The 26,265-nt window shown below is 40.3% G+C and overlaps 2 protein-coding genes across 13 annotated transcripts in view; one reads left to right on the forward strand and one right to left on the reverse strand.

Moving 5' to 3' along the window:
- BBOF1 (basal body orientation factor 1) overlaps nucleotides 1-10,430 on the reverse strand; it is a 38,691-nt gene extending 28,261 nt beyond the window's left edge. The window contains 2 exon segments of the mRNA XM_014784403.2: nucleotides 6,696-6,921; nucleotides 10,366-10,430. Coding sequence (XP_014639889.2) covers nucleotides 6,696-6,921; nucleotides 10,366-10,430 — 291 coding nt within the window.
- Nucleotides 10,375-26,265, forward strand: part of ENTPD5 (ectonucleoside triphosphate diphosphohydrolase 5) — a 33,094-nt gene continuing 17,203 nt past the window's right edge. For 3 of the 12 annotated variants that reach the window (XM_087448225.1, XM_087448234.1, XM_087448233.1), the window contains exons 1-4: nucleotides 10,375-10,522; nucleotides 12,966-13,072; nucleotides 17,471-17,531; nucleotides 22,909-23,066. The gene's annotated coding sequence lies outside the window, so the exon portion shown is untranslated. Of the gene's footprint in view, nucleotides 10,523-10,581; nucleotides 10,690-10,808; nucleotides 11,171-12,965; nucleotides 13,073-17,470; nucleotides 17,532-22,908; nucleotides 23,067-26,265 lie in introns of those variants that run through there. The other 9 variants (XM_087448231.1, XM_087448235.1, XM_087448236.1 and 6 more) reach the window with 7 other exon arrangements.

Consider the following 26,265-nt stretch of genomic DNA (forward strand, 5'->3'; position numbering starts at 1 on the left):
TAGTAGCCATCTTAACAGATGTGAAGTGGTATCTCACTGTAGTTTTGATTTGCATTTCTCTCATCTGGTTGAGAAAAGTTTCAAGAAGAGTACAAAGAGTTCTCATATACTCTTCACCCAACTTTGCCACATTTGCTTCCCCTCTTTATGTACAGTCATGCATCGCATAACAACAGGGACATATCCTGAGAAATGTGTCTTTGGGTGATTTTGCAGTTGTGCAAACATCAGAGTGTACTGAGGGGAACAAAATTTGCCACCCCAAAACATGTCTCTTTAACATGAGGATTATTTTAGGCTGTTTTTAAGAAACAAAAGACTCAGAAAGTTTTTCATGTTACCTCCCCCTTAACCGCCTAAAAGAATTCAGTTAAAAAAAACCTGTCTCAGGAAGCGAGCTATCACTTTAGCATAATGTGAACTAGATGGTAGACAGGGAGGAACCTAGAAAAGCCTTTTTGTTGGGCTCTCCTCTCTGTTCTTCTGTTTCTGTGTGGCCACTTATTTTCCAAACATTTGCTCTTTTCCACCTACCTGTGAATTGCTTCCTTCCCTTTAATGTCCCTGACTCTCCCCACGCCCAACATCTTCTTTTGTCTTTAGCTGAGGATGGTAATTAAGGTGAGGGCTTTGGCCATTTTGGTGAGTTACTCGGTTTCCCTGGGTTTCTCCCAGGTATGTGTTGGGGAAGAGGGAGAATCCCCCTCTGCCCTTTCCCTTAAGGTTCTTACGGCTGGCCAAATTAAAAAGACAGGTTAGCAGGAGAAAATATAATACCAAGTTTAATAACATTTCTACATGGGAGAAACCAGGGAAACTGAGTTTCTCTACACAATAGCAGTGATTGTCATCTTAAATACCATCTTCAGCTAAAGACAAAGGACGATGTTGGGGGTGGTAGTGGTCTGGGATTTCAGAGGGGAAGAAGACAATTCACATGGAGAGAGAAATGTAAATGTTTGTCAGACAATTCTTTACAGGGCCATCTATAGAGAATGTGGCCAGAGAAACAGAAATCACAGTAATAAAGAGTATGTAGATTTAAGTCCTCTCCTTCTGTACTGACAAGAGTTTCCAGAGATAAGTCCATCCCCCCCTCTTCCTAATACAGAGAGGGAGATACCTTTACAAATGGAGATTTCCCTTATAAATATAAATGTTTGTCTGGCAACGCTTTGCAGGGCCACCTAGAGAATGTGGCCTGGGAGAGACAGAACTTTTGATATGATGGGCTTGTTGGTGCCTTTCCTATTGTAACATCTATTTTACATTAGATTACAGCCATCATATGATAGTAACTCCTTCCTGGAACAGGTCTTCTATGTTAAATTCTTAGGCAGTTTGTGGGAGCTCAAATGTCCATCAGAGAAAATAATCAAGGTAAAGAGACATATTTCAGGGTGGCCAATTTTGATCTCCCACATATACATGTTATTAAACTTTTGTTTTTCTCCTGTTAATCTATCTCATGTCAATTTAATTCTTAGACTAGCCAGAAGAACCTAGAAGAGCAGATAAAAATTTCTTCCTCCCTTACAGTACTTACACAAACACAGATGGTATAGCCTACTACATACCTAGGCTACATGGGACTAATCTTATGGGACCACTGTCATATATGCAGTCCATCGTTGACCGAAACATCATTAGGTGGTGTGTGACTATATATATGGAAAGATCTAAATAAATATAAACTTATATACACACAGACATATATATGATATAGATTTTTTTTACATTGTTTTTTCTGGGACAGTTTCTCAATCTTTGTCTTTTATGATATCAACATTTTTGAAGACTACTGGCCAGGGTTGGGGTTTTCTGATGTTTCTTCATGAGTAGATTCAGGTTATGCATTTTTGGCAGGCATACGCTACCTAAGTGATGACGATCCTTTTCAGTGCAACACATCATGAGGTGATGGATTTTAATCAATTGGTTAAGATTGTGTCTGCCTGGTTTCTCCACTTAAAGTTATTATTTTTCCTTTTGTAATTATTAAGTAATTTGTGAGAAGGTATCTTGAGACTATGCAAATAGCCTTCTGCTCATCAAACTTGCACCCACAAGTTTTAGCATCTTCTGATGATTCTTTTTTTTTTTTTAAAGATTTTATTTATTTTATTTTTTGCCCCCAAAGCCCCAGTAGATAGTTGTATGTCATAGCTGCACACCCTTCTAGTTGCTGTATGTGGGACTCGGCCTCAGGATGGACAGAGAAGTGGTGCCTCGATGTGCACCCAGGATCCGAACCCGGGCCGCCAGCATCGCAGCGCGCGCACTTAACCACCAAGCCACAGGGTCTCCCTGATGATTCTTGACTGAATCAATTATCACTATGATGCCAAATGGTGACCTTTCTAACTCCATCATTCCTTGGAAATTTAATAATTTACTGTACTCTACTGTAAAGAAAAGCTTGGGGCCGGCCCGGTGGCGCAAGCGGTTAAGTGCGCACACTCCGCTGCGGCGGCCTGGGGTTCGCTGGTTCGGATTCCGGGCGCGCACCGACGCACTGCTTGGCGGGCCATGCTGTGGCGGCGTCCCATATAAAGTGGAGGAAGATGGGCACAGATGTTAGCCCAGGGCTGTCTTCCTCAGCAAAAAAAGAGGAGGATTGGCGGATGTTAGCACAGGGCTGATCTCCTCACAAAAAAAAAAAAAAGAAAAGCTTTCTCTTCTCTCTCATTTATTTATTTTTAATAGTTTTCTTTTTTTATATATATTTTTATTTATTTTCCCCCAAAGCCCCAGTAGATAGTTGTATGTCATAGCTGCACATCCTTCTAGTTGCTGTACGTGGGATGCGGCCTCAGCATGGCCAGTAAAGCAGTGCGTCGGTTTGCCCGGGGTGCGAACCCGGGCCGCCAGCAGTGGAGCATGTGCACTTAACCGCTAAGCCATGGGGCCGGCTCTCTTATTTATTAATATGTGTATTTATTTACTAGCAGTATGCAGTCATGGACTTATTTTATTTAATGGGTTATAATCTATTACTGTTATTATTTGATTGTCCCAGATTTTGGCAGTGGGAGCCCCTTCAAGCTAGCCCCGTGTCCTTTTAATTAATTAATTAATTTTGTGAGGAAGATTAGCCCTGAGCTAACATTCATTGCCAATCCTCCTCTTTTGCTGAGGAAGATTGGCCCTGGGCTACCATCCATGCCCCTCTTCCTCTACTTTATATGGGACGCTGCCACAGCATGGCTTGACAAGCAGTGCATCAGTCCGCACCCAGGATCCAAACCTGCAAACCCCATGCCGCCAAAGCCAAGGACACAAACTTAAGTGCTACACCTCCAGGCCAGACCCAGTATCCCTTTACTTTTTTCCTTACTTTCTGGCACCAGGCTAGTCTTTTACTTTCCCTGCCCCAGTCTTGGAATCAATCTCCAACAATGCTGGTATGTTTTAGTAGGAAACCTAAGTAGCTTTTTAAACTAAACTCCTTGACATGGTTATAGAATCCGAGGATACAGGGTGAAGTACCATTGTAAATAATATCTTAGACTAGTTTAAGGAAAACCTAAAATTTCTAAAAAATAAATTGAGACAGCCCTAAGTCATGTAGGACAGGTGTGAAATATATGAGATTTATTTTGTGATTGATTGAACAAAGCCTTAAATACAAAAACACACTCTTAAGGAAAATCTCCTAATTTTGTTCAAGATATAATAGTTTTCAAAACACATTTCATTTCTTATATTTCTATAATTAACATTAAATAAGACTATAATTAGTTTAAATAAAGTTTAAGAAAATAATGCATTTCTAGGATATAGCAGAATGAGTAACAAAATAGGAGAGCTAGTTAACCAGGATATTTTGAATCTATTTCTTCCTCTCAAAGTAGTTTCTTTGGTTTTAATGGGCATCCATGATTGTGAGAAATTATGCATTTGCCACTGTCAGATGCTGGCCTTTGATATATGAAGGCAGATGAAAATCAGGAAATATAAATGATACTGATAAATGCAGACCATCATCAACGAGCTAATGTAGGCCACAAAGCTTCTATGTAATGAGTTTTGAAAATTATTTGTATGGTTGGCCTAAAAACTTACTTTAGAATAATACTTTATAGAAGACAATTTTGATAATGCCTACTATACAAAGAGTACTTTTAAAAATGGAAGTTGCCTAGGAAAGAAGTAAAAAAACAACATTAATGCACAAAAAATTACTTTAATAAAATATATAAAATCCACACAAACGTTCAGTTGTCTGATCTCTCTAATATGCTTTCAACATCATCTTGAACTTAGTTTTAACTGCTGTTAACTTTTTCAAAGCATCAGTACACTCATGAGCCATTCATTCATGCAGGCAAAAATATTTTAATGAGCGCCTACTATGTGCCAGGCCCATATTAGGTGCTGGAGATACAGCACTGAACAATAGTAAAAAAAAAAAAAAAAAAGGTCCCAAAATTCTTTACTTTTGTGAGGTTTCATTCTAATCAGGAAAAGAGACAATAAACAAATACGTAAGTAACATGCATATAGTAGGACAGAAGGTAATAAATATTACAAAGAAAATAAAACACGGGAGATAGTTTTCATTTTAAAGAGGGTAGTGGGGAAGGGTCTCACTGAAAAGGTGGCATTTGAAAAAACTATGCCATGATTCATGAATTTGCATGTCATCCTTATGTAGGAGCCATGCTTTGCATGACTGCAGTATTAGTTCATATGTGTACTGAAGCAAACACATAAATAAACAATAAAAAATGGGAGAAGGAACATATAAAAGATTCTCAAGTGACTAATAATCAGGAAAATACAAATTAAAATGAGATACCAATTTACACACATAAAATTGAGCAAAAAATATTAATATCAAGTTTTGACAAAAATGTGGGCAAATAGAAGCTCACTCTAATACATCACTTGTGACAGTATAAATGGGCATAATCTCTTTGGAGCTCAATTTAAACCCCTGTGAAGTTGAAACTATGCATACCCCATAATGTAGTAATTTACCTTCTAAAGTATCTACTCTAGAGAAACTTTCAAACATGGGCACAAGCAGACATACACAAGAATGTTCACTGAAGGTTTACTTGTAATAACAAAAAAAATGGAGTCTAACTGACCCACAGTGGGGTAGGGATAAATAAAATTTGGTTTATTTATTTGATGCAATATTATAAAACACTTAAGAATGAATAAAATAAAGCATGCTTATTATAATTTTTTTTTTTGTGAGGAAGATCAGCCCTGAGCTAACATCCATGCTAATCCTCCTCTTTTTGCTGAGGAAGACCGGCTCTGAGCTAACATCTATTGCCAATCCTCCTCCTTTTTTTTCCCCCCAAAGCCCCAGTAGATAGTTGTATGTCATAGTTGCACATCCTTCTAGTTGCTGCATGTGGGACGCGGCCTCAGCATGGCCGGAGAAGCAGTGCTTTGGTGTGCACCCGGGATCCGAACCCGGGCCACCAGCAGCGGAACGCGCACACTTAACTGCTAAGCCACGGGGCCGGCCCTAAATTTTTTAAAAATTGACTGAATCATGTGATTTTTGTGAACATACCACGAAAACATAATGTTGAGTAAAAGAACAAGTTTCAAAAGATATGTACAATATGATATTACTAATGTAAATTTTAAAACTATCTTAAAGACTATAGTATGTATTGTTTGTGGAGGCACAATATATAAATAGTAAAAGTACAAAAACATACATGAGAATGAAACACACCATCCTCAGCATGATGGAAATCTCCTTGGGTGTCCATGGGGCTCATAGAGGCACATGGGAAAGAGAAGAATTTGGAGTTACACCTCAATTGCACTTTAACACCCACTAGCTGTGTCACTTTGGGCAAGTTACCCATCCTGAGAGTCAATTTCTTCATCTCTAAAATGGGAATGACAGTATTGTAGCTACATGGGGTTATTAAAAGGACTAAATGAGATAACAGAGGTAAAGCATCTAGCATAGTATCTGGCACAAAATAGAGGCTTCGAAATGTTAGTTCCCTCCCCATTTTCTTCCAGATCTATAATGACAGCTTTACACTCAACACTTAAATAATACGATAAGATACAATAAGGTCCAATAAGATAAATTCAAGATTCAACTTACTGGGTTCATAATCATGTAATCATGGATTATCAGTGAATTGCTTTACAAGTCATTAAAACTAAGTATTTATCACTATCACAAAATATATAGATCATATACTATGCTCTTGTCTTTAAAATAAAATGGATCATAATATTCTTTTATGATCATCAATCTTTCAGACAAGAAAATATGGGACAAGAACTGCAAATAAGAAAGAGCCAGGGCCGGCCCCGTGGCTTAACGCTTAAGTGCGCGTGCTCCGCTGCTGGCGGCCCTGGTTCGGATCCTGGGCGCGCACTGACACACCGCTTCTCCGGCCATGCTGAGGCCGCGTCCCACATACAGCAACTAGAAGGATGTGCAACTATGACATACAACTATCTACTGGGGCTTTGGGGGGAAAAAATAAATAAATAAATCTTTGGGAAAAAAAAAAAAAAGGAAGAGCCAGTTCTGACAGTAAAGCCATTCTGAAACAGCATACCGCTTCAAGGAGAGTTCAAGTCAACTGAAATGTCTTAACTATGATAAGATTTCAAGGAATTAAAATCCTTGAAATGTATAAACACGCCAGTATAACAGAGGTAGTAATTGTGGCTCAGGAGGGTTTCTATCTACCTACCATACTATCTTTCTCCTGATCCTGCTTCTTCAGGTAGCTTAATACAGACATTGTGTCTTTCTCCATTTTATACTGCTGTTTCCTCAAGTCCTCATTACTTTTTGCCAGTCTCCGGGAAGTATCACGATACTCCATCCTAGAGAGCTCTGTGACTTCCAGCCTGGCCTCCCAAAGGGAGGCATTGGCCTTGGCTCTGTCCACTGCAGATTCATCAGTTTTTGTCTTCCTGCATGGGAAGAGGACATTGACAGTATATAACTATTTCTCTACTATATTAGTATTACACCTCTCTCTTTACTATTATTTGTTTTGCTTGGTATTGCCTGGCACATATGAGCAAACATTGTTGGATGAATGAGTTAATAAGAAATACATATTTACTTGATAAGCTAGTTAAGTAGGTGCCTCTTCCTGGAAGAGGGGAGCTTTGGAGCACAACTCTGAAGGACTGAAAAAACAAAGAAGGCATAAGTTAAATTCATTTCAAAAAGCTTTTACATCTTGTCATTTACTTCTTTGATTCTCTCATATTTGAACTGTCTTTTCCATACTGACTTACTCAGTCTTAGACCTTGGCTCTCTCCATTGCAAATCCATTTCCATAGTTCACCTTCTGCATGATGATACATTCATAGTGTAACTGTAAGTCCAGAGTTCTATAATCTTCCACCTATCCCAACCACAGTTTTGTTTTTGTTTTAGGTTTTTTGGGGGGGGGGTTTTGGCTAGGCCTTGGACAAAAGATAAGTCACCAGGGAAAGTATGTTAAATACTTTATCAGCTGGTGCCACAATGCACCAGGCTTCAAGGATGGCTGAGAAACAAACCATAATCATTTATACAGAGGTAGAGAGGAAATTTAAAAATAATAATAATAAAGGACAGCTTCTAAGATTAAAGTGATAAAAGAGGAGAGTTTTTCAAAATAAAGATTTAGTGTATGAGCATAAACAAAACACTATCCCTTATATATGGTAGGCACTGGATATACAAATATCTAGATAATAAATAAAAAGACTTCACCTATATTTGAATTCTACATATTTTTACACATATGTATGCGTGGACCTTTCTATACTGTCACCCTCCATCCCCACCCCACAACTCCTGGTTCTCAATCCCTTTCCAGTCCCACCTTTTTTTCTCTTCAAATTAAAGCCAGTAGCATCCCTCCGAGCCTGTTATAGCTGTCGACTTCCCTTTCCAGCATGATTCAGGCACTAGAGATAGACTGCCTTGCTACAATCATCTAATTGCTCCCTGAAGGTATCAGGTCTAAGCTGCTCAGAATAGTTGATGCAAGAAATCAGATAGGATTTCTCATAGGAGGACCACTAATACCGACTTAGAAACAAAGCAGGGTTTCCCAAACTATGAATCATGTAAAGTCCAAGGAATAAGATGTGTTACCTTCAACGTTCCTCATTGTTGATATGTGTACTGTAGACGCATGGTCAAAAATAGAAAATACACGTTAGTGAGTTCCAGGAATGTGATAAGCCCTTGGCACTTTTAAAAAGTGCTAGACTGGGCCAGCCCCTGTGGCTTAGCGGTTAAGTGCGTGCGCTCCGTTACTGGCGGCCTGGGTTCGGATCCCGGGTGCGCACCGATGCACTGCTTCTCTGACCATGCTGAGGCCGCGTCCCACATACAGCAACCAGAAGGATGTGCAGCTATGACCTACAACTATCTAGTGAGGCTTTGGGGGAAAAATAAATAAACAAATTAAAAAAAAAAGTGCTAGACTAACTACGTGGTTATGTAAAAAAAAAAAACTGTAGAAGAATACTTATATTAATTAATACATGAGGGAAAAAAGCTACAAATAAATATGTACGTTGGGCTATCATTTTATAAAGAAGAAAAAGAATATCTCAAAATGATAGTAGTGGTTATTTTTGGATGATGGGATTACAGGTGATTTTTGTTTTCTCCTTTGACTTTCCATGTTTCCTCAACTTTGTACTGAGCGTGTATTACTCTCTTAAGTTACTTTATAAACTTTACTAGTTTGGGGAATTCTCTTGTGGTCCCATATATATTGTTAGACACCATGTATGACTCCAATGTGTCTAGGAACCAACAGGGTCATCAAGGTCTAGTGAAAATCTAGCAGCAACTCCAAGCCTGCAAAGGGTTAGTGCTAGAGCAATACCCACTTCAGCGGTTCTGATCAATTTGGGGAAACCTGAACAATTACCCAATTTGGTCAAATCCTTTAGGTTTTCCTTTGAACCAAAAGGAATCCCTGCAAAGGTTCAAGGAACTACTTCAATAACCCAAATATCCTCTATATGTTCAAGATCATCTCAACCACGTAGCAGACATCTCTCAGGCTAGGGGCAAAAAAGCAAGAACCCATGGGCCGGCCTGGGTGGTGCAGTGGTTAAGTTTGCTCACTCTGCTTCAGCAGCCCCGGGTTTGCAGGTTTGGATCCTGGGCGCGGACCTACGCACTGCTTATCAAGCCATGCTGTGGCAGGTATCTCACATATAAAGTAGAGGAAGATGGGCACGGATGTTAGCCCAGGGCCAATCTTACTCAGCAAAAAGCAGATTGGCAACAGATGTTAGCTCAGGGCTAATCTTCCTCACCAAAAAAAAAAAAAAAAGAATGAACCCAGAGCACAGTTCTTGTGGAAAAAAGAGAAGATCCAAGTTGAAGCATACACAAGCAGACATCTTACTTTGTTTATTTAACAAATATTAAGCATCTGCTATGTTCCAGGCTCTTGGCTAAGTGCTGGAGATATGGTGAATAATGCTTAGTGCCTATTCTAGAGAAGCTTATAGTCTTGAGCAGGGTTTACCAATCCTGGCACTACTGACATTCTGAGCCAAATGATTCTTGGTTTCGCGTGGGGGTGGGAGTTGTCCTGTGCATTGGAGGGTGTTTAACAGTATCCTTGGTCTCTACCCACTAGATGGCAGTAGCACACGTTGCCAGATGTGACAACCAAAAATGTCTCCAAGTATTGCCAAATGCCCCCTGGGAGCCAAAGTCACCATCCCCAACTCCCCCTTAAGAACCACTGGTCTAGAGCACTGCTGCCCAATAGAACTTTCTGTGATGCTAGAAATGTTCTATATCTAGACTGTCCAATACAGTCACCACATGTGCCTACTGAGCATATGAAACGTGGCTAGTACAAGTGAGGATCTGATTTCTAAATTTTATTTAATTTAATAGCCACACCTGGCTGGCGACTACCCTATTGGACAGTGCAGGTCCAGAGGACATCCAATATCCCAAGAAATCTTATCCTGACTTTCACTTCTAGTGTCAGAACTGACTCTTCCTCCCCATTCCCAGTTCTTTGTTCCTCCACCAGCACCTATTTCATTTGGTCTTGTGTTACTTCTATTCTTTGGGAACTTATCTGCTTCCGTCGTTAGTGCATTACACATAGGCAGGGACTGTGTCTAAACTGCTTCAGGCTTCCAAATCTCACACTCCGTTGTCTCAGTTGAGGCAGTACGGTTTGGCACGCATTTGGGGAATTCCTGAACAAAAGGAGCTGTCCTTTTCAGAGGCGGGGAGAGCGAGAGGAGGGTCCAGGAGGGCCGGCGGGAGGGCGCCAATTAGCCAGCCCCCGCCCCTAGGCGCCCTGCGTCCCGCCGGCCCCCAGACCCAAATCCCCGGAGGGGTCCCCAGGGTGACTCCTCCTTACTTCTTCTTGTCTTTCTCTTTGCCTTTACTCGTGCCTTCCCTTTCCTCCTTTCCCTTTGACGGCATCTTGACTTCTCCAGGAGCCCGGCTGTCGTCTTCGCCTCTCCGCCACCGCCCAGGCCCGGCTCCGTCTCTAAGGAAACCAGCACGCCAAGCGGGTAACTTTCCTCTGGAGCCGTTGTGGGCGCGCGGAGAGCGCACGCGCCCGTGACGCAGCCCCGACGCCACCGCGCGGGCCCCACTCCGCGGACAGGCCGCGGGGGGCGGGGCGGAGATCGCGCAGAGGGCGGTGGGCGGCCGCGCCAGGGCGGCGCGCGCGCGCGCGGTGAGTGTGCGAGCGACCGAGGAGACAGAGCGTGCCCGGGGCTCGGGCTGGGCTGGGGGGAGGCCGGAGCGGCCAGGCCCCGGGCGGTGGTGCGGCGTCCTGCAGGCCGCGCATCTCGAGCGCCACGACGGTCGCGGCGCCCTCGCCTCAGGAGGCTCGCTTCCCTGCGGGGCCGCCCGCCCCGCCGCGGTCGTGGGAGCGCCACCTCCCGCCAGTTTTGCGGCGTTTCGCGTCTGGTCTCGCCCCGCGACCTCCCCTTCCCTCACGCCGCAGCCAACGTGGCCGGAGCCGCCTTGCTCTCGCCCCTGCCCCCCAGCCCCTGAGCCGCTCCGGAAGCTGCCCCGACTCTTTTGGTTTCCTTCTCCATCTCCTGGCTTCTACCTTTCGCTCATTCTATAAGGGATGGCGCATCCAGCGGACTTCTAAGGCACACATGTTTTCTCGAGGCGGTTGAGGACTTTTCCGAGGGCAGTGGCTGGGGGTGAGATCCACAGCCTCCGTGGGGCAGCGGGCACGGGCGTCCGGACGCCGGGGCTCCCGGTGCCGCCACCTGGGGTGTGAGAGGCTCTGGGGCACAGGGAGGCTCCTCGGCCCTACTCTGTCTTGTGTGGCCGACGCTGTCCGACCAGAACTGGCCCGGGATTCCCATTTGCTGATACCTCAGGCTCGCGCAGCCTCTTTTTCTGCAAGTTGCATCAAGTTGAAAGCTCTTGCCTTTCGGTGTTTATTTTCCCCCTGAGCACACCTCTGAGAAGGAGTACTCAAAAGTTCTTTTTCAGAGGAGGAGCTGTGTGATTATGCCTTCATTCAATGAGAGTTAGTGAGTCATTAAGGAAGATATGGTATTCTGGGTGCCAAGACAATAGTTGAGAGACTTGTGATTCAAGTTCTGCGTTATCCTCCATTTCAAATTGCATTAAAAATTTTTTTTAACTTCATGTAGATCCTCCCTCTCCATTTCTCTAGGGAGGACTTAATTCCTTCACCCCTTCCAGAAGTCTTTGACTGCTGATGCTCTCCCCCCACCCCTCTTTGTTTCCACTTAATGTAGTTTCTGTTTTGAATTCTGTGGTTAGAGGGAACGTGCTGATTTGTCAATGAGCACTGAAAATCTTACACTGAAAGTACCATCTGCTAGCATGATCATAGCTTACTCTGTTTCTGTTGCCTTTTCCCCTCTATTTGTATATCACACTCCCGTGGGTCCATGCTGGAATCTACATTGAAGGGGTTTCCTCTGAGATGGAATCTGTAAAGTTACAATTAATTTTGTATGTCTGAGGTTCTGAAAATGCACCCTACTGATAACTTGCAGAAAAGAGAGGGTAGGGCATCTTCTATCACAGGCTGTATATTTGGACTTCATTATAAAAATTGGTTACTGTATAATATGAAAGTCCAAGGCTTTTGTTGTTTGAAATACGCCTGCAGACTGGTTTATAAACGTGAAAATTTTACTGTAAGAAGATTATTTCTGGGCCGCCCCGTGGCTTAGCGGTTAAGTGCGCGCGCTCCGCTCCTGGCGGCCTGGGTTCACATCCAGGGTGCGCACCGACGCACTGCTTCTCCAGCCATGCTGAGGCCGTGTCCCACATACAGCAACTAGAAGGATGTGCAGCTATGACATATAACTATCTACTGGGGCTTTGGGGGTGGGGGGAAGGAGGAGGATTGGCAATAGATGTTAGCTCAGAGCCAGTCTTCCTCAGCAAAAAGAGGAGGATTAGCATAGATGTTAGCTCAGGGCTGATCTTCCTCACAAAAAAGTAAATAAATAAAACTAGATTTTCTTAAAAAAAAAAAAAGATTATTTCTTAATATATGCATCATTCTTTAGTTACATGTACCTTATAGTTATTTTATCATACAACATATTTTTATTGATTTTAAGTTTGATTTTGTAGTTAAAACTGTTGTGACATGAATATAGCTAAGAGAGATGCCCAGATTCATACTATAGTAGAGATGGTTCTAGAATCTACAGTCTTCTAAACCTCCACATTCTCTGCCAAAAAACTGGATGTTATTACTCAGTCATCTGTTAGTAAGAAACATCTGATGGTACAGATAGTAGAGTAGGAAGTTGCTATTTAGCAATTCATCTGGTAGCATTTCCTTCCATAATTTCTGGTAGGTAATTTTATTATGAAGTTTTAGGATTATTTTGCTTAATAAATTTACTTTGTTTCATTATTTAGAATGCTAATGCTTTTAAAACTTGAAATAAGCCACTTAGTGTTTTATTGACTTGGCTTTGTAATTCTTTTTTTGCTCAGTTTGCATAGCTCCTGGTCAACACAGAAATGTGGAATGTCTTGGCTGAATCCTCATGCAGACAAGATCATTATGGTCCTGGTAGGTAGGGCAAGTATCCGGATGTAAGGTAACATCTCTGCTAGCTTTTTAAGCTGTAAATGTACTTCATGTGCTCCTGGGTTGTTTTTTTTTTTCCCTGAATTGGATTCTCTGTCTTTGCCAAATGATGTTAACTTTTCTCTTGTTCCATTGATTGTAATACCATGAATTATGGAGTTGTTCAAAAAGCCAAATAAGAACTTAGGACTATATATCAAAATATATAGTGTTTCTAATTTTTTCTTCTAATAGTTCTCAGATTGGGTTTACTCTGTAAAGTCATCTGTGGCTTTATTCTGGTTTAGCTTGGAGACTAAGTTTCTGCTCAGAAATTATCCTTGAAATCACCTGATAGCAGATGCTACTCTATAGGTAGAAGAGACTAGGTGAACAGCTTTTGATTTTGTTTTCACACAGCGTTTAGAATCCTGAATAAATACATTATCATCTAACCTATATCTGAAGGGACTGAAAAACATTTCTGAATATCATGGAGAGTTAATTACTTTCATCCTACTTTTTTATTGCAAATATAGAATTCTATTAAATAGGTATTATCTTGTGGTATTATGACTAGTTCACATCCCTGCAAGTGATGAGGAATCCCAGAGATCAAGGATTTAATCTTATCAATTTTAAAATCAGTTTCTTTACCATTTTAACATGTTAATTTTTTAACATTTAACAGGGATGAACATTAACGTTTTAACATTTTAACTGTTTTATTTATATACAAAATGTGTTGCCACAGATTATTATTAACTATTGGCAATTTATTTGCAAAATATCTAATTTTTATGAGTTGTCCATCCTGACAAAGGACTAAAAGTTCTCTAAGAAAAATTATATACCCAAATTTCAGGCCCACCTATCTGCTCTTTCATTTCATGGATCTGTCAAATGTTCATTCATTTAAGAAATGTTCATTGAGTACCAACTGCATACCAGGCTCTCTGATAGCTTGAGGGGTACAGTGGGAGACAAGACAGAGCTCCTGCCTTCCAGTGGCTTACAGTCAGGTATATAAGGTGCTGACCTGGACATTGATCTCCAAGAATACACAACCTCGTTGGCACCTATACACAAATGGTTAACAATAAAAAACACCAAGCAGTGATGGATAAAGGGGAGATGGCATGGACCCTAAGTATTAAAGGAATTTGGACACGTGAAAGACTGTCATAGTCAGAGAACATTTACAGGAGGAGGTAGGCTGAAAGGAAGAGGGAAGCCTTTCTGGGAAGGTAGAACAATGTGAGCAAAATTCAGTGTGTGCTTGAGATAAGGAGTAATTTAACTAGTGGTTCCCAAAGTGTGGTCCACAGACCTGTGGCATCAGCATCACTTGGGAGCTTGTTAGAAACGTCAATTCTCAGGGCCTGCCCCGTGGCTTAGTGGTTAAGTGCGCGCGCTCCGCTGCTGGCGGCCCGGGTTCGGATCCTGGGCGTGCACCGACGCACCGCTTCCGCTTCTCCGGCCATGCTGAGGCTGCGTCCCACATACAGCAACTAGAAGGATGTGCAACTACATACAACTATCTACTGGGGCTTTGGGGGGGAAAAAAAAAGGAAGAGGATTGGCAATAGATGTTAGCTCAGAGCCGGTCTTCCTCAGCAAAAAGAGGAGGATTAGCATGGATGTTAGCTCAGGGCTGATCCTCCTCACACAAAAAATAAATAAATAAAAAATAAATGTCACTGTAGAAATGTCAATTCTCAGCCCCTACTTGAGACCTACTGAATAGGCAATGCTGGCAGTGAAGCCCAGCAATCTGTGTTTTAACAAGGCCCCTAAGTGGTTCTGATGCATGCTAAAGTTTGAGAACCACTGGGCTCTAGAGCAGAGGGTTCTTGTATGGAAGGTAGTGGGCAGAAAACTTTGGTAAGGTAGCCTGGGAATTCACAGTGAAGGACTTAGAATGGTAGGTAAGGAGTTTGTTTTTTATCCTACACAGCAAGAGTCACCAACTTGTAACTCGAGGGCTGGATTTGGCTCATAGATGTGTTTTGTTTGGCCTAAACGGTGGTTTTGGAGGGTTTGTTTTTTATTTTTAAATGGAATTAGTTGTCCCTATTTAAAAAACAGATTCCACATAGAAATCTGTGCTTTCAGCTTATCTTGAAAAATCAGAAGACCTGGCAATTAGTGAGCCTATATTTCATCATGGCAACGATTTATGGGAACAGCAAGCAACTGCCCCGTTAGATGGGACATGTGCTCTCCAGTTTGCCACAGTCTCCACCACTTCCTGTTGTTTTACACACATCTTTACTCACTTACATTTCCTGCTTGGCCCTAGTAGGTATTTAGGTATTTGAGTTTGTAACTTCTGCTATGGACAGTGGGAAATTGATGGAAGTTTTAAGAAGGAGAGTGACGTGATTTATATTCATTAATTCATTCAACAGACATTGATTAATTCAACATATATGCCAAGATGTACAGTGTTCAAAGATGGATGAGTCCCCGCCGTGATGTGGGTTACAATCTAGTGGGAAAATGATGAAAGCAGCATTTTAGGAAGACAGTGTATGGATTTGAGAATAGACATTGGTGACTGGAAGATCACTTAAGAGGCTGTAACAGTCCCAAGTCTGAAGTAATAAAGGCCAGAATTTAGATATCAGCAGGGGGACTAGGAAGAAAAAAAGAAAAAGAGATGGGAAAGATATCGCAAAGGAAAAATCATCAGCCGTTAATAATAGGTTGAAATATAGAAGGCGTGAGAGAGGAAAACTCAAAGATGATGAAGATTTTGAGTTGTGAATTAGGAAATTTGTGGTGCCACTAAAAGAAACAGGAAATTAGAATGAGAATCCATTTAACTCTCTCTGTGTATATGGGGCAGAGATGCCAAGGAAGGGGAATGTTTGGAGATGCCAGTTTGAAGTGTCTCTTGTTTTAGTTCAGTGTATTGGCATACACGATATATGTGTTTTTAAAAGGAAAACTTAATAGAAATGTTGTCAAGATTGCATACTTAGGTGTAGATACCACTCATTCCATCCTAGGATTCCAAGGGAATACCTGGAGAAGTGTTTAAGTGATGTTTCTTGAAAATGTTTGCTTTGGAGGCCCTATAATTAGAATTTATAGCATTGTTCAAGTCCTTTCTTGAATGTATAATCTTCAGATTTATGTTGCATAGGTAAGTTTAACTTTCTCTTTCTGGGAGAATGAAAAAATACTGTATAAGCTCAAATTCTTAAAGATGTTTTCTGAGTGTCAGTACTACCTTTCAGAATTTAAATTATAATTGGCTGTGTGTTTGTGAGGTAGTCCAGGGATGAAATGTTGTCATAACTGTTCCTCTGTGGAAATCGTAGCCAGTTTTTCTTCTTATGATCTTATGTTTGAAGTGCTCTACTTTTGAAAAATTTTTTTACTGTGGTAAAATATATATAACACAAAAATTGCCATTTTAACATTCTGAGTGTACAGTTCAGTGGCATTAGTTAGATTCACAGTGTTGTACAAGCATCATTACTGTCTATTTCCAAAACTTTTTCATCAACCCAAACAGAAACTCTGGATCTGTTAAGCAGTAACTCCCGTTCTCTCCTCCCCCAAACCCCAGGTAACCTCTAATCTACTTTCTGTCTCTATGAATTTGCCTATTCTAGATATTTCATATAAGTGGACTCATTATGTCTTTTTCTGTCTGACTTCTTTCACTTAGTATAATGTTTTCAAGGTTCATCCATTTTGTAGCATGTATCAGAACTTCATTCCTTTTTCTAGCTAAATAATATTCTATTGTATATATGTATTTATTATATTTTGTTTATCTTTGCATCTGTTGACAGACATCTGGGTTGTTTCTACCTCTGGCTGTTGTGAATAATGTTGCAGTCAACACTGGCATAGAAATATTGGTTGAAACTCTGTTTTCATTTCTTGTGGATATGTACCTAGGACTGGGATTGGCTTTGTCCCTTTTAACCATGTACTCATACATGTAATAGTAAGTAAGCAAGAGCCACTCTTGCTCACACTGTGGAACACTTGTATTTGAGTTCTTCACAGCCAAAAAAAGACCTCACAAAGTGCATACACTAGATTTTATACACTTTGCTTGTGGATTAGCTCCTTAGTCACTGTCCTCCATACATTTACACACATACGTTTATACAAAAACATACACTAGCTTTTAGAGGGAGTGTAACTTGCCTCCTTTTGCTGTCACTGATTTTATAAGGAAGTGATTTTGTAAGAGTGGCTGCAGTTTGAATGAGAAGAAAGTATGGAAGAGGAGAAAGAGCCCATGAGTACTAGACTACAATTCAGAAGATCAGCTTGGTGATCTGGTTTTCAAAGCCTGAACAGATTGGAAACAGAAATGTAGAAAGAGATAACTGCACAAAAAATAGGCATACTGACAAGAGAGAACTTTGCTCTTATGATTATCCATGTCCATCTTCTACAGGTTGAAAACACAGTAATTGAAGGAAACAAAAGGGAAAAGCCCAGAAGGAAAAAAAAAATTGGTAAGTAACCTATATAAAGTAGTACTTTACTTTTCCATAGGTCATGTTTCTGCAAATTCTGCTTGCTTTTTCCTAGCTGAGAGCCCATAGTAAATGGAAAGGGATCTATGAGTCACTAAAAGAGCTGTCACAAAGTCCACAACCCTTATTCTCTTGGAGAGGCCCTCATTTGCATAAATTGACATAAAAGTCTAATCATTATGGCTCTCTCACATCCCACAAAAGATTTTTGAAAATTAGATGATGGCAGCTTATTGAAGGAATCAGGCAGATGACATCACTGATCAGTGATAATAGATAGCATGATGTCAAGGAAAACTAGCTCAAAAAGCATAGCAATCTGGGGCCATTTGATGGCAGAAGGGCAAACAGTCCTATAGACCTGTAGCTCCTGGAGGCATCCCAGGTTAACAGAAAAATATAACTGATGATCCCAATCATGACTCTGAACCATAAATAAAATGTCACTTTAGAAACATTTTTACCAAACACTGTTAAAATAAAAATGTTACAGTATTTAGAGGGGAAACATCTTAAAGATATATTTGAAGAAATGTACTTCTGTGGAACCCCTATTCCTTGCTTTATATGTGAGGTATCATTGTAATATTTCAGTCTTGCTCATGTTTTTCATTTTGATTTAACGTATTTGAAGTAGTAGCTATTTTTCAGTTGATAAAAAAGGGAAAATATGTTTTCACTTCTCTGAAGTAATTTGAGAAAACAGTAATTTCATAAACAGTGACAGATGGCACTGATCCTTGAAATTGCTCTTCTGCAAATAAGTGCCTCCCACAGTGGATATGGGTTTGGAGGCAGAGAGAGTTTATCACTTTAGGTTTTCGTTATATTTGCTCATTGGGCAATATTAGCCCCCTCCTGATTGATAGTATCTTTTTATCTAAAAGACTTTCACTCTTAATGAATGAGTAAGAAAAGGCCTTGTGACATGTGAAAAGAGGCAGCAATAGCAACAACTTTCCCCGTGCAGTGATTATTGTAGCTAAGTCAAGCCTGAAACAATGAAGAATGAAGTCATGGACTGCCTGATCTTATTTCAGTATAACACCCAAATGGTTTCATTGTACAAAATGGCTCTTTTTGGCACTTGTCTTATGATGTTTTGATTAAAATGGAATAAAGTACAAAAAGAAGCAATCTGTTTATAGGAAAAAATTTTATATTTGTTGGTAACTACCAATGCATCAATTCTAATTCCTTTGTTGAGAGTATTTGATCTTAGGGTTGGAGGGAACTTAAAGGATATGTCATTCATCCAGCCTTCTGACCTGTGAATCCACTTTGGACAGTGTGGTCAGATTTGGGCTGAGCCCTTGGGGCAAGAATCCTCCTCTCCCCACCAACGTGAGACAACTCAAATTGTTGGGAACTTCTTCCTGTTCAATCTCTCCCCTTGTAGTTTCTTATTAGTAGTAGTTAAACTGTAGTTTCTATTACAGGCCTTATTACAGCTCCTTGGCAACAATCTAATAAAAGTTGATTTTTTAATAAACCTTTTTTATTTTGTTGATATTTGAAAAATGCTCGTTATAAAATTTTTCAGTAGTTTTCAAATCTGTGCCAGTTGTCAGTCTCGTCCCTTTCACCAAATATCTCTTCAGTACCTAAGTATTAATGCTACCATTGTATGATTAGAAGGTTTTTTTTGTATGTAGCACGAAGAAAGTTGCTATTCTGTTAATATAAATATTTTTCACTCTATATCTTCCTTGACTTAGTATTTAATTTCACTGTTAGGTTTCTTATTCAGTTATTAACTGATATCTATAATCTTAACCAATATAATGACTCATTTATTTTCTTCCTACTCTTTCCTAAATATATCTGACTTTTAGTTGAAGTATTTAAATTCATTTTCACCCTTAGGAACAAGCAGGACATTGTGTGAGTTGTAGTTTTTCTGACTTTAATGCTTTTCCTTAAGTAAAATATTGACAGAAAAAATGATTGACTGTAACAGAAAAAATGAAGAACTTTAAGTGGTAGGATATGATATTTTCAGAGAAGTTAAAAGTCCATATTGTTTTTAATTTTTAAGAGTTAAGATCATTGGAATACTATGTAGCTCCTAAAACAAAAAGTATGTAAGCTGTGTTAATAGAAGTATATATAAACTGAAAAAAAAAAGCTGAACACAAACTTTTATGCAAATACTGGTTATAACTTGCAGTAGCCAGCCTCCGAGATGGCCCCCAATGATCCTCACCTCCTAATAGTCATGCCTTTGTGGAGTTCCCTCACACATTTCATCAGCATTGGTCTGTATGAGCAATGGAATATTGAGGAAGTGGTCGTGTATGATTTACAGAGCTAAGTCATAAAACGCATTGCTGCTTCTGCCTTGCTCTCTCTTGGATTGCCCCCTATGGAGGAAGTCAGCCACCATGTTGTGAAGATTTTCAAGGCCCTGTGGAGAGTCCACGTGGGAATCAGCTGATGCTTCCTTCCAACAACCAGCATCAGCTGGTTGTTTACAATGTAAACAATGTAAACCAGCATCAGCTAGCCAACCAGTGAGTGAGCCATCTTGGAAGTGGGTCCTCAGCCTCAGTCAAGCCTTCAGATGACTGCAGCCCCAGGCTACATCTTGACTACAGTATCATGAGAGACCCAAGCCAGAACTATCCAATTAAGCCACTCCCAAATCACTGAACTACGGAAATTGTGAGATAATAAATATTTGTTGTTATTTTAAGCAACTAAGTTTTGGGGTTATTTGTTGTGCAGCAATGGATAAGTGATATACAGCATCCTAAAGTATTTATTGGTTTGCTAAATAGAAGAGAATTTGGACAATGTAAACAAATCTTTAGATTTGTTTTTGAAAGTTACCTTAGTTTATCACAATTTTAACAATTTTTTTTTTTTTTTGTGAAGAAGACCAGCCCTGAGCTAACATCCATGCTAATCCTCCTCTTTTTGCTGAGGAAGACCGGCTCTGAGCTAACATCTATTGCCAATCCTCCTCCTTTTTTTTCCCCAAAGCCCCAGTAGGTAGTTGTATGTCATAGTTGCACATCCTTCTATCTAGTTGCTGTATGTGGGACGCGGCCTCAGCATGGCCAGAGAAGCGGTGCATCGGTGCACGCCCAGGATCTGAACCCGGTTCACCAGTAGCGGAGCACGCACACTTAACCGCTAAGCCACGGGGCCGGCCCACAATTTTAACAATTTGAAGTGGTTAAAGAAATTCAATTTAGCTGTAAAACTACTAACAGATTCGGAAAAATAAAATTGTAGTTTCTTTCAAAACAAATTAATATGACTAGATTAGGTGTTCATTAATCAATTACATTTTCTCTTAATGTTTGACTATTTATGAAAGTATTATTTATCCTTTTTTAATGTCATTTTGCAGTTTATTCCTATTGTCAATTTCTGTTGAGCACCTTCTTGGACACTCTTCTTGGTGCTTGGGCTACATCAGTAAACAAAAAAAGATTCCTACTCTTAAGGAGCTTATATTCTACCAGGGGAACACAGACAATAAGCATAGTAAATAAGCTGTCTAGTGTGTTAGAATGTGATAAGTGGTATGGAAAAAAGACAAAGGTCAGAGTAATGGGGATTGAGAGAGCAGGTGGAGGCAGGGGGCACATGAGGGAGGGAGGTTACAGTATTAAAGATAGGCCTCACTAAGAAAGCTGCATTTGAACAATGATTTAAAGGAGTTGCAGGAATTTGTCAAGTAGATTTTTGGGAAAAGATTGTTTGAGACAGTGGGCACAGTCCTTCTCCTAAGGCAGGAGCAAGTGTGACATATAAGCACAGAAGTCAGTGTAAGAGGAGTAAGGTGAAAACCGTTAGTAAATGAGGTTAGAGAGGTAATGGGGGGGCTAGGCAGAGCAAATGGATCCATGAAGGCTGTTGTTGGGACCTTGCTACTCTGAGGGGAATGGGAAGCCACTGCTGAATTTTGCACGGAGGAGAGATATGCTCTACCTTATATTTTAAAAGGATGGCTTTGGTCGCTTGTTAAAAAAGACTCTAGGGGAGTGAGGGTACAATCTCTTGGTCTTGTATAGGAAGGAGATCAAACTACTGTAAGACTTGCACATTCTGATGCCAGTTTAGCTTTCCAGCTTCATCTCTGACCTTTTTTCTCTGCTCTACACTCTCCTCCCTACTCCAATATCCATCTTTTCCTAGGGCCATACCAGATGACCCTTCCTAGGTGACCTACTTGTTAAAACTGTGGGGTATGGAATTAGACCATCTGGGTTTGATTTCTGGCTCTTTTCAGTTTGGTCTTGAATGACTTAGTTTCATAAGCCTCAGTTTTCTCATTTATGGAATGGGGTTGTTAATAATAGAACCTACCTCACAGAGTGATATTGTGAGATTAAATGAGATAATCCATGTAAAACACTTAACATAGCGCTTGGCAAGTATTAAGGTCTCAATAAATATTAGCTGCTATTATTATTTTTACCCCAGATTATGTTCCTTTGGCTGCAGTCTTTTGTCTGCATTAAATGCTAACCCTCCTTTTCTATACTCCCCTCCTCTACAGTCTTCTATTTTTTTGTTTTCTTTTTGTTTCTCAAATCCATGTGACAAAAATTCTTGAGGAAATGTAAAAATGAAATCAAACTATCCATAATTTACCTACTATCTGTTTTCATCTTTCTATAGTCCTTCTGGTCTTTGTCCACATGTCTCTCTTATTTAGATAGTTACTTCTGTTCACTTTTCATGATCAGTTCAAATGTCATCTCATGATGCCTTTCCTAATCCTCTAGGTAGAGTTAGTCTTTCAGGGCTTTACGGTCTCTTAGTGTTTTATTTTTTTTTTAATTTTTTGTTTATTGCAGTAACATTGGTTTATAACATTGTATAAATTTCAGGTGTACATCATTATACTTCTATTTCTGCATAGATTACATCATTCTTAGTGTTTTATGATTAACTGAAAAAGTGTGGTTATTTGTATATATGTCTGTCACCTCTGCCAAACTCTTAGCATATTGAATAAAAAGGTCTGTTTATTTGCCTTTAATTCTCTGGCACCTAGCACTTAGTAGGCTGAATTAGCAAATCTTTGTAGAATTAGACAATTGAGTGGAGCCTACCAAGACTCCCCACTCCAATCTTTCCTGCATGTAACTGCCAGGTTTATATTTGTGCCATTCCCTTGCTCAGAGTCTTTATTGGCTTCCCATTGCCTGCAGAGTAAAGTGTAAACTCCTAAGCTAAGTATTTGGTGTGCTCTCCTATTTGACCTTTATTTGCCTTTCCAACTTTATTTCTTACTGTAGTTAGTCAAACCTATCTGTTCACCCAGGAGCCCCCATCCCTCTTAATCCATCCCATAGTAATCCATGTCTTGATTCATAACGTTTCTTTTTCCTGAAAGGCACTCCTCTCCTGTTCTAATTCCCCTCAGCAAGACCCTCCTCAAATGCCACCTCTTCCACAAAGCCTCTGATCATCCCAGCTGGAAGTAATCTCTCTCTGCTTTGAAGTCTCAGAGCATGGTAACTGTGCTGCTTGTCACATTTTAACTTTACAAAGGTAATTAATGGACATGTAATTTTTTTTTTCCTGTTTACTGTAATCTCTTAAAGGGCAGATCTAAGATGATTCGTCTTTGCGTGCTATACTTATAAGTAGCATTAGGCAACTGATAGTTTCTGGAATGGCTAAATGAATGAATTAATATGTGAATAAATAGGCTTCCTGGGATAGCACTTCTATCCATGGACTGGCTTAGAGGGAAATGGGGAATTGGGGATATGATACATAGCCATAGTAAGACATTGGGTAAGGGGTACTCCCTGCCCCAGTGCTCCTGTCTGCAGATACCATTAGCCCAATTGTACCGAGTCCATTCAGGATACATTTACTGACTTCTAACATGTTCCAGGCTCACTACTTGGCTTTGGGAATATAAGAGATATGATTCATGTACCCCTCATCTTAGACAGCCTTCAGATAGCAGAGTGTTCCAGGGCTCTGGCCCCTGCTATTGGGTATGTAGGTACCAAGTATATCCCCAAATGAGGCAGTGCTCACTGTGCTGAAAATCTGTCCCAGATTTACCTTATTAGACCCACCTTAGTTTTGCTTTGCTTGACTAACTTATGCTCTGAGTGGCTTGGCTAATCCATTCCCACAGTTCAGATTATTGTTTAAAAATTTCATTCTAGTTACATTTTAAACTTGCTTTATGTCTAATTTTTAACTTTGTTAAAGTTGGCTTTGCTGTGGAACTCAGAAGAATTGGCACTGGGAGCTTTTACACTCCCTATTTTCAGACTTTTTGGTGGACCTTTCTAGTCACCTATCCCATTCCATTATTTTCCACTGTTGAGAAATACTGTGTCATTTTATCCAAGTCAATCAGTATTGATATTTGCTTAGGGAGGGAACAGAAAAACCTAAATACAATCAGATGTCACCATAGAACTGTATAAGAAAAACAAATTCACTCCTTTTGAAATGATTCAGTGCCTCCAAAATCATCCTTTCTCACACCTGCCATCTTTATTCCGGTTTGCCTCTATATTCCAGCCATACTGAACTCTCAGTGCTTAAAGTTCTCTGAATTCTCCTTGTGTCACTTCACCAGGTTATTTCCTACCTCTGATTCAGGACCCAGCTTAGGCCATTTATCCCTTAAGACGACTCCCCCTCCCTTCCCACCTCCAGCCTTCCCCTTCTAAGATAAGTTACTTGCCCTTATGTCCATTCCTGTAACACCTTGGGCATATTTCTGTCAGAGAACTTACCACAGTACATTATAGCTGTTGGTTTACTTGTCTGTTTCTTCTAGTAAGCTGAAGTCTCCCCAAGAGCTGGGCCTATATCTGATTCTTCTTTTGCATCTAGAAGTTAACACAGTGTCTAATATATATTAGACACTCAGTAAATGCTTATTAATTAGACAATTCAATGCCCAGCTTTCTAAATTCATCTCAAGAATGGAAGCTATTGAGGAGTACTATTAAAGTCTCTACTGTTGGACTAATGTTGTAAGAACTGAATTAGTAGGGAATTAATTTCTTGTGTAAAAACTACACAATTCAGTTCTTAAGAAACTTCTGCCCTATAAGTAATAATTCTACTAGTTGGCACTTAACTATCATAAAAGTAGATGAACGAGATAATCATGTGTACCCAGAAAAAAGGTGGATAAGGGAGGAGTGAAGGATAAAGAAGGGAGTGAGTTAGGAAAATGCCAGGCAGTTGCAAACTAGCACAAAGGTGAATGTGGTTTAGGAAGCCAGCTTGATTCAGAAGGGCTGAAACAGGAGCAAAGAGCAAAAGGCAACCAACAGTGAAAGCAAGGATTCATGGGGAACGGGCAGACATGAGCAGGTGAGCACCTAGGTGGGGTCTGGGTCCTGTGGGATTGTGGTCTCTTAGGCTCTGGGTGACGTGGAAGAAGGGAATCCAGAGTGTGAAGCTCTGGGGAGGCTGAGTGGGGAGGATTAGTGTTTACTACAGAGACAGATCTACTGAAAAGATCTTGGAAGGAGTTGGGCATAGTGACAAACACTGGCTGGCACCAAAGTCTCAAAAGAATTGAAGAGGGATTTTTGTTGGGGATTAATAGGAGACAGTGAGCAAGAGATATTGAGAAGATCGATTCTGAAAGGAGTGGATTTCAATTGTACGCTGATGTATACTCCCCGGTCTATGGAAAGTAAACTTGACTATCTATATTGTTTTGAGTAGCATATTGACACCTTTGGAGAAACAGTCCTTCCTTGGAAGTTTGAAATCGTGATCTTTCAGTGGATAGGTAATTAATTTCCTTTTGGAAAGAAGTCAGCTATTATATTCTTGTTACATTGGTGAGATCCAGTGCCTGAGTTACTGGATCACTGTTCATCCCTTCAGAGTATTTATTTCAACACCTACTATGTGCTAACACTGTTCCAGCACCAGGAACACATCAGAGAACAAAACAGACAAAAATTCTTGCCCATGTATAGCTTACATGGGGGTAGGGGGGAGCAGGAAGTGTGAAAAAAACACAGAAGTAGTAAATTATATAGTGTATTAGAAGGTGCAAAGTGCTATGGAGAAAAGTAAGCAGGGAAGGAAGGTAGAAGATGTGCATGTGGCCAGGTGGGTTGCAATTTTAAATAGAGTGGACAAGGAAAGTCTCACTGAGAAGGTGACATTTGAGCAAAGACTAACAAAGTGAATGAGCAAGCTATGCAGGCTGGAGTCATGTAAAATAGGACTCTTATTCTACATAGTCTGCATTGTAAGCCTTTCTAATACCATTCTTAAAATAGCTAATCTTAAAGAAAAATGAGATTGGAAGTGGTGTTAGAAGGTAGAGATTGAGAGCAGAAGGGAGCATTTTGTGTGTTCATTCTTTGCTTTCTCTAAAATCCATTTAGTTTTACACTCAACACCTGGTATGACTCTGCAGTTTTCGCTCCATGAAAATGGATATATACTAGTATGCTTTTTTATTCCTTGAAATCTCTTTTGGGGGCCTGCCCTGTGGCCTAGTGGTTAAGTTCAGTGTGCTCTGCTTTGGCAGCCCAAGTTCGGTTCCCGGGTGTGGACCTATACCACTTGTCAGCAGCCATGCTGTGGTGGTGACCCACATACAAAATAGATGAAGATTGGCCTGGATGTTAGCTCAGGGTGAACCTTCCTCAGCAAAAAAAAAAAAAAAAATCTCTTTTGGAAGAAAAACAAATGTTTGTTTAATGGAAATAGAAGCTGGAGAGGTTTTTCAGAAACCACA

This window comes from Ceratotherium simum, chromosome 24 (assembly GCF_057802395.1).
Source record: "Ceratotherium simum simum isolate JZ-2026a chromosome 24, ASM5780239v1, whole genome shotgun sequence".
In the NCBI taxonomy this organism is placed as follows: Eukaryota; Metazoa; Chordata; class Mammalia; order Perissodactyla; family Rhinocerotidae; genus Ceratotherium; species Ceratotherium simum.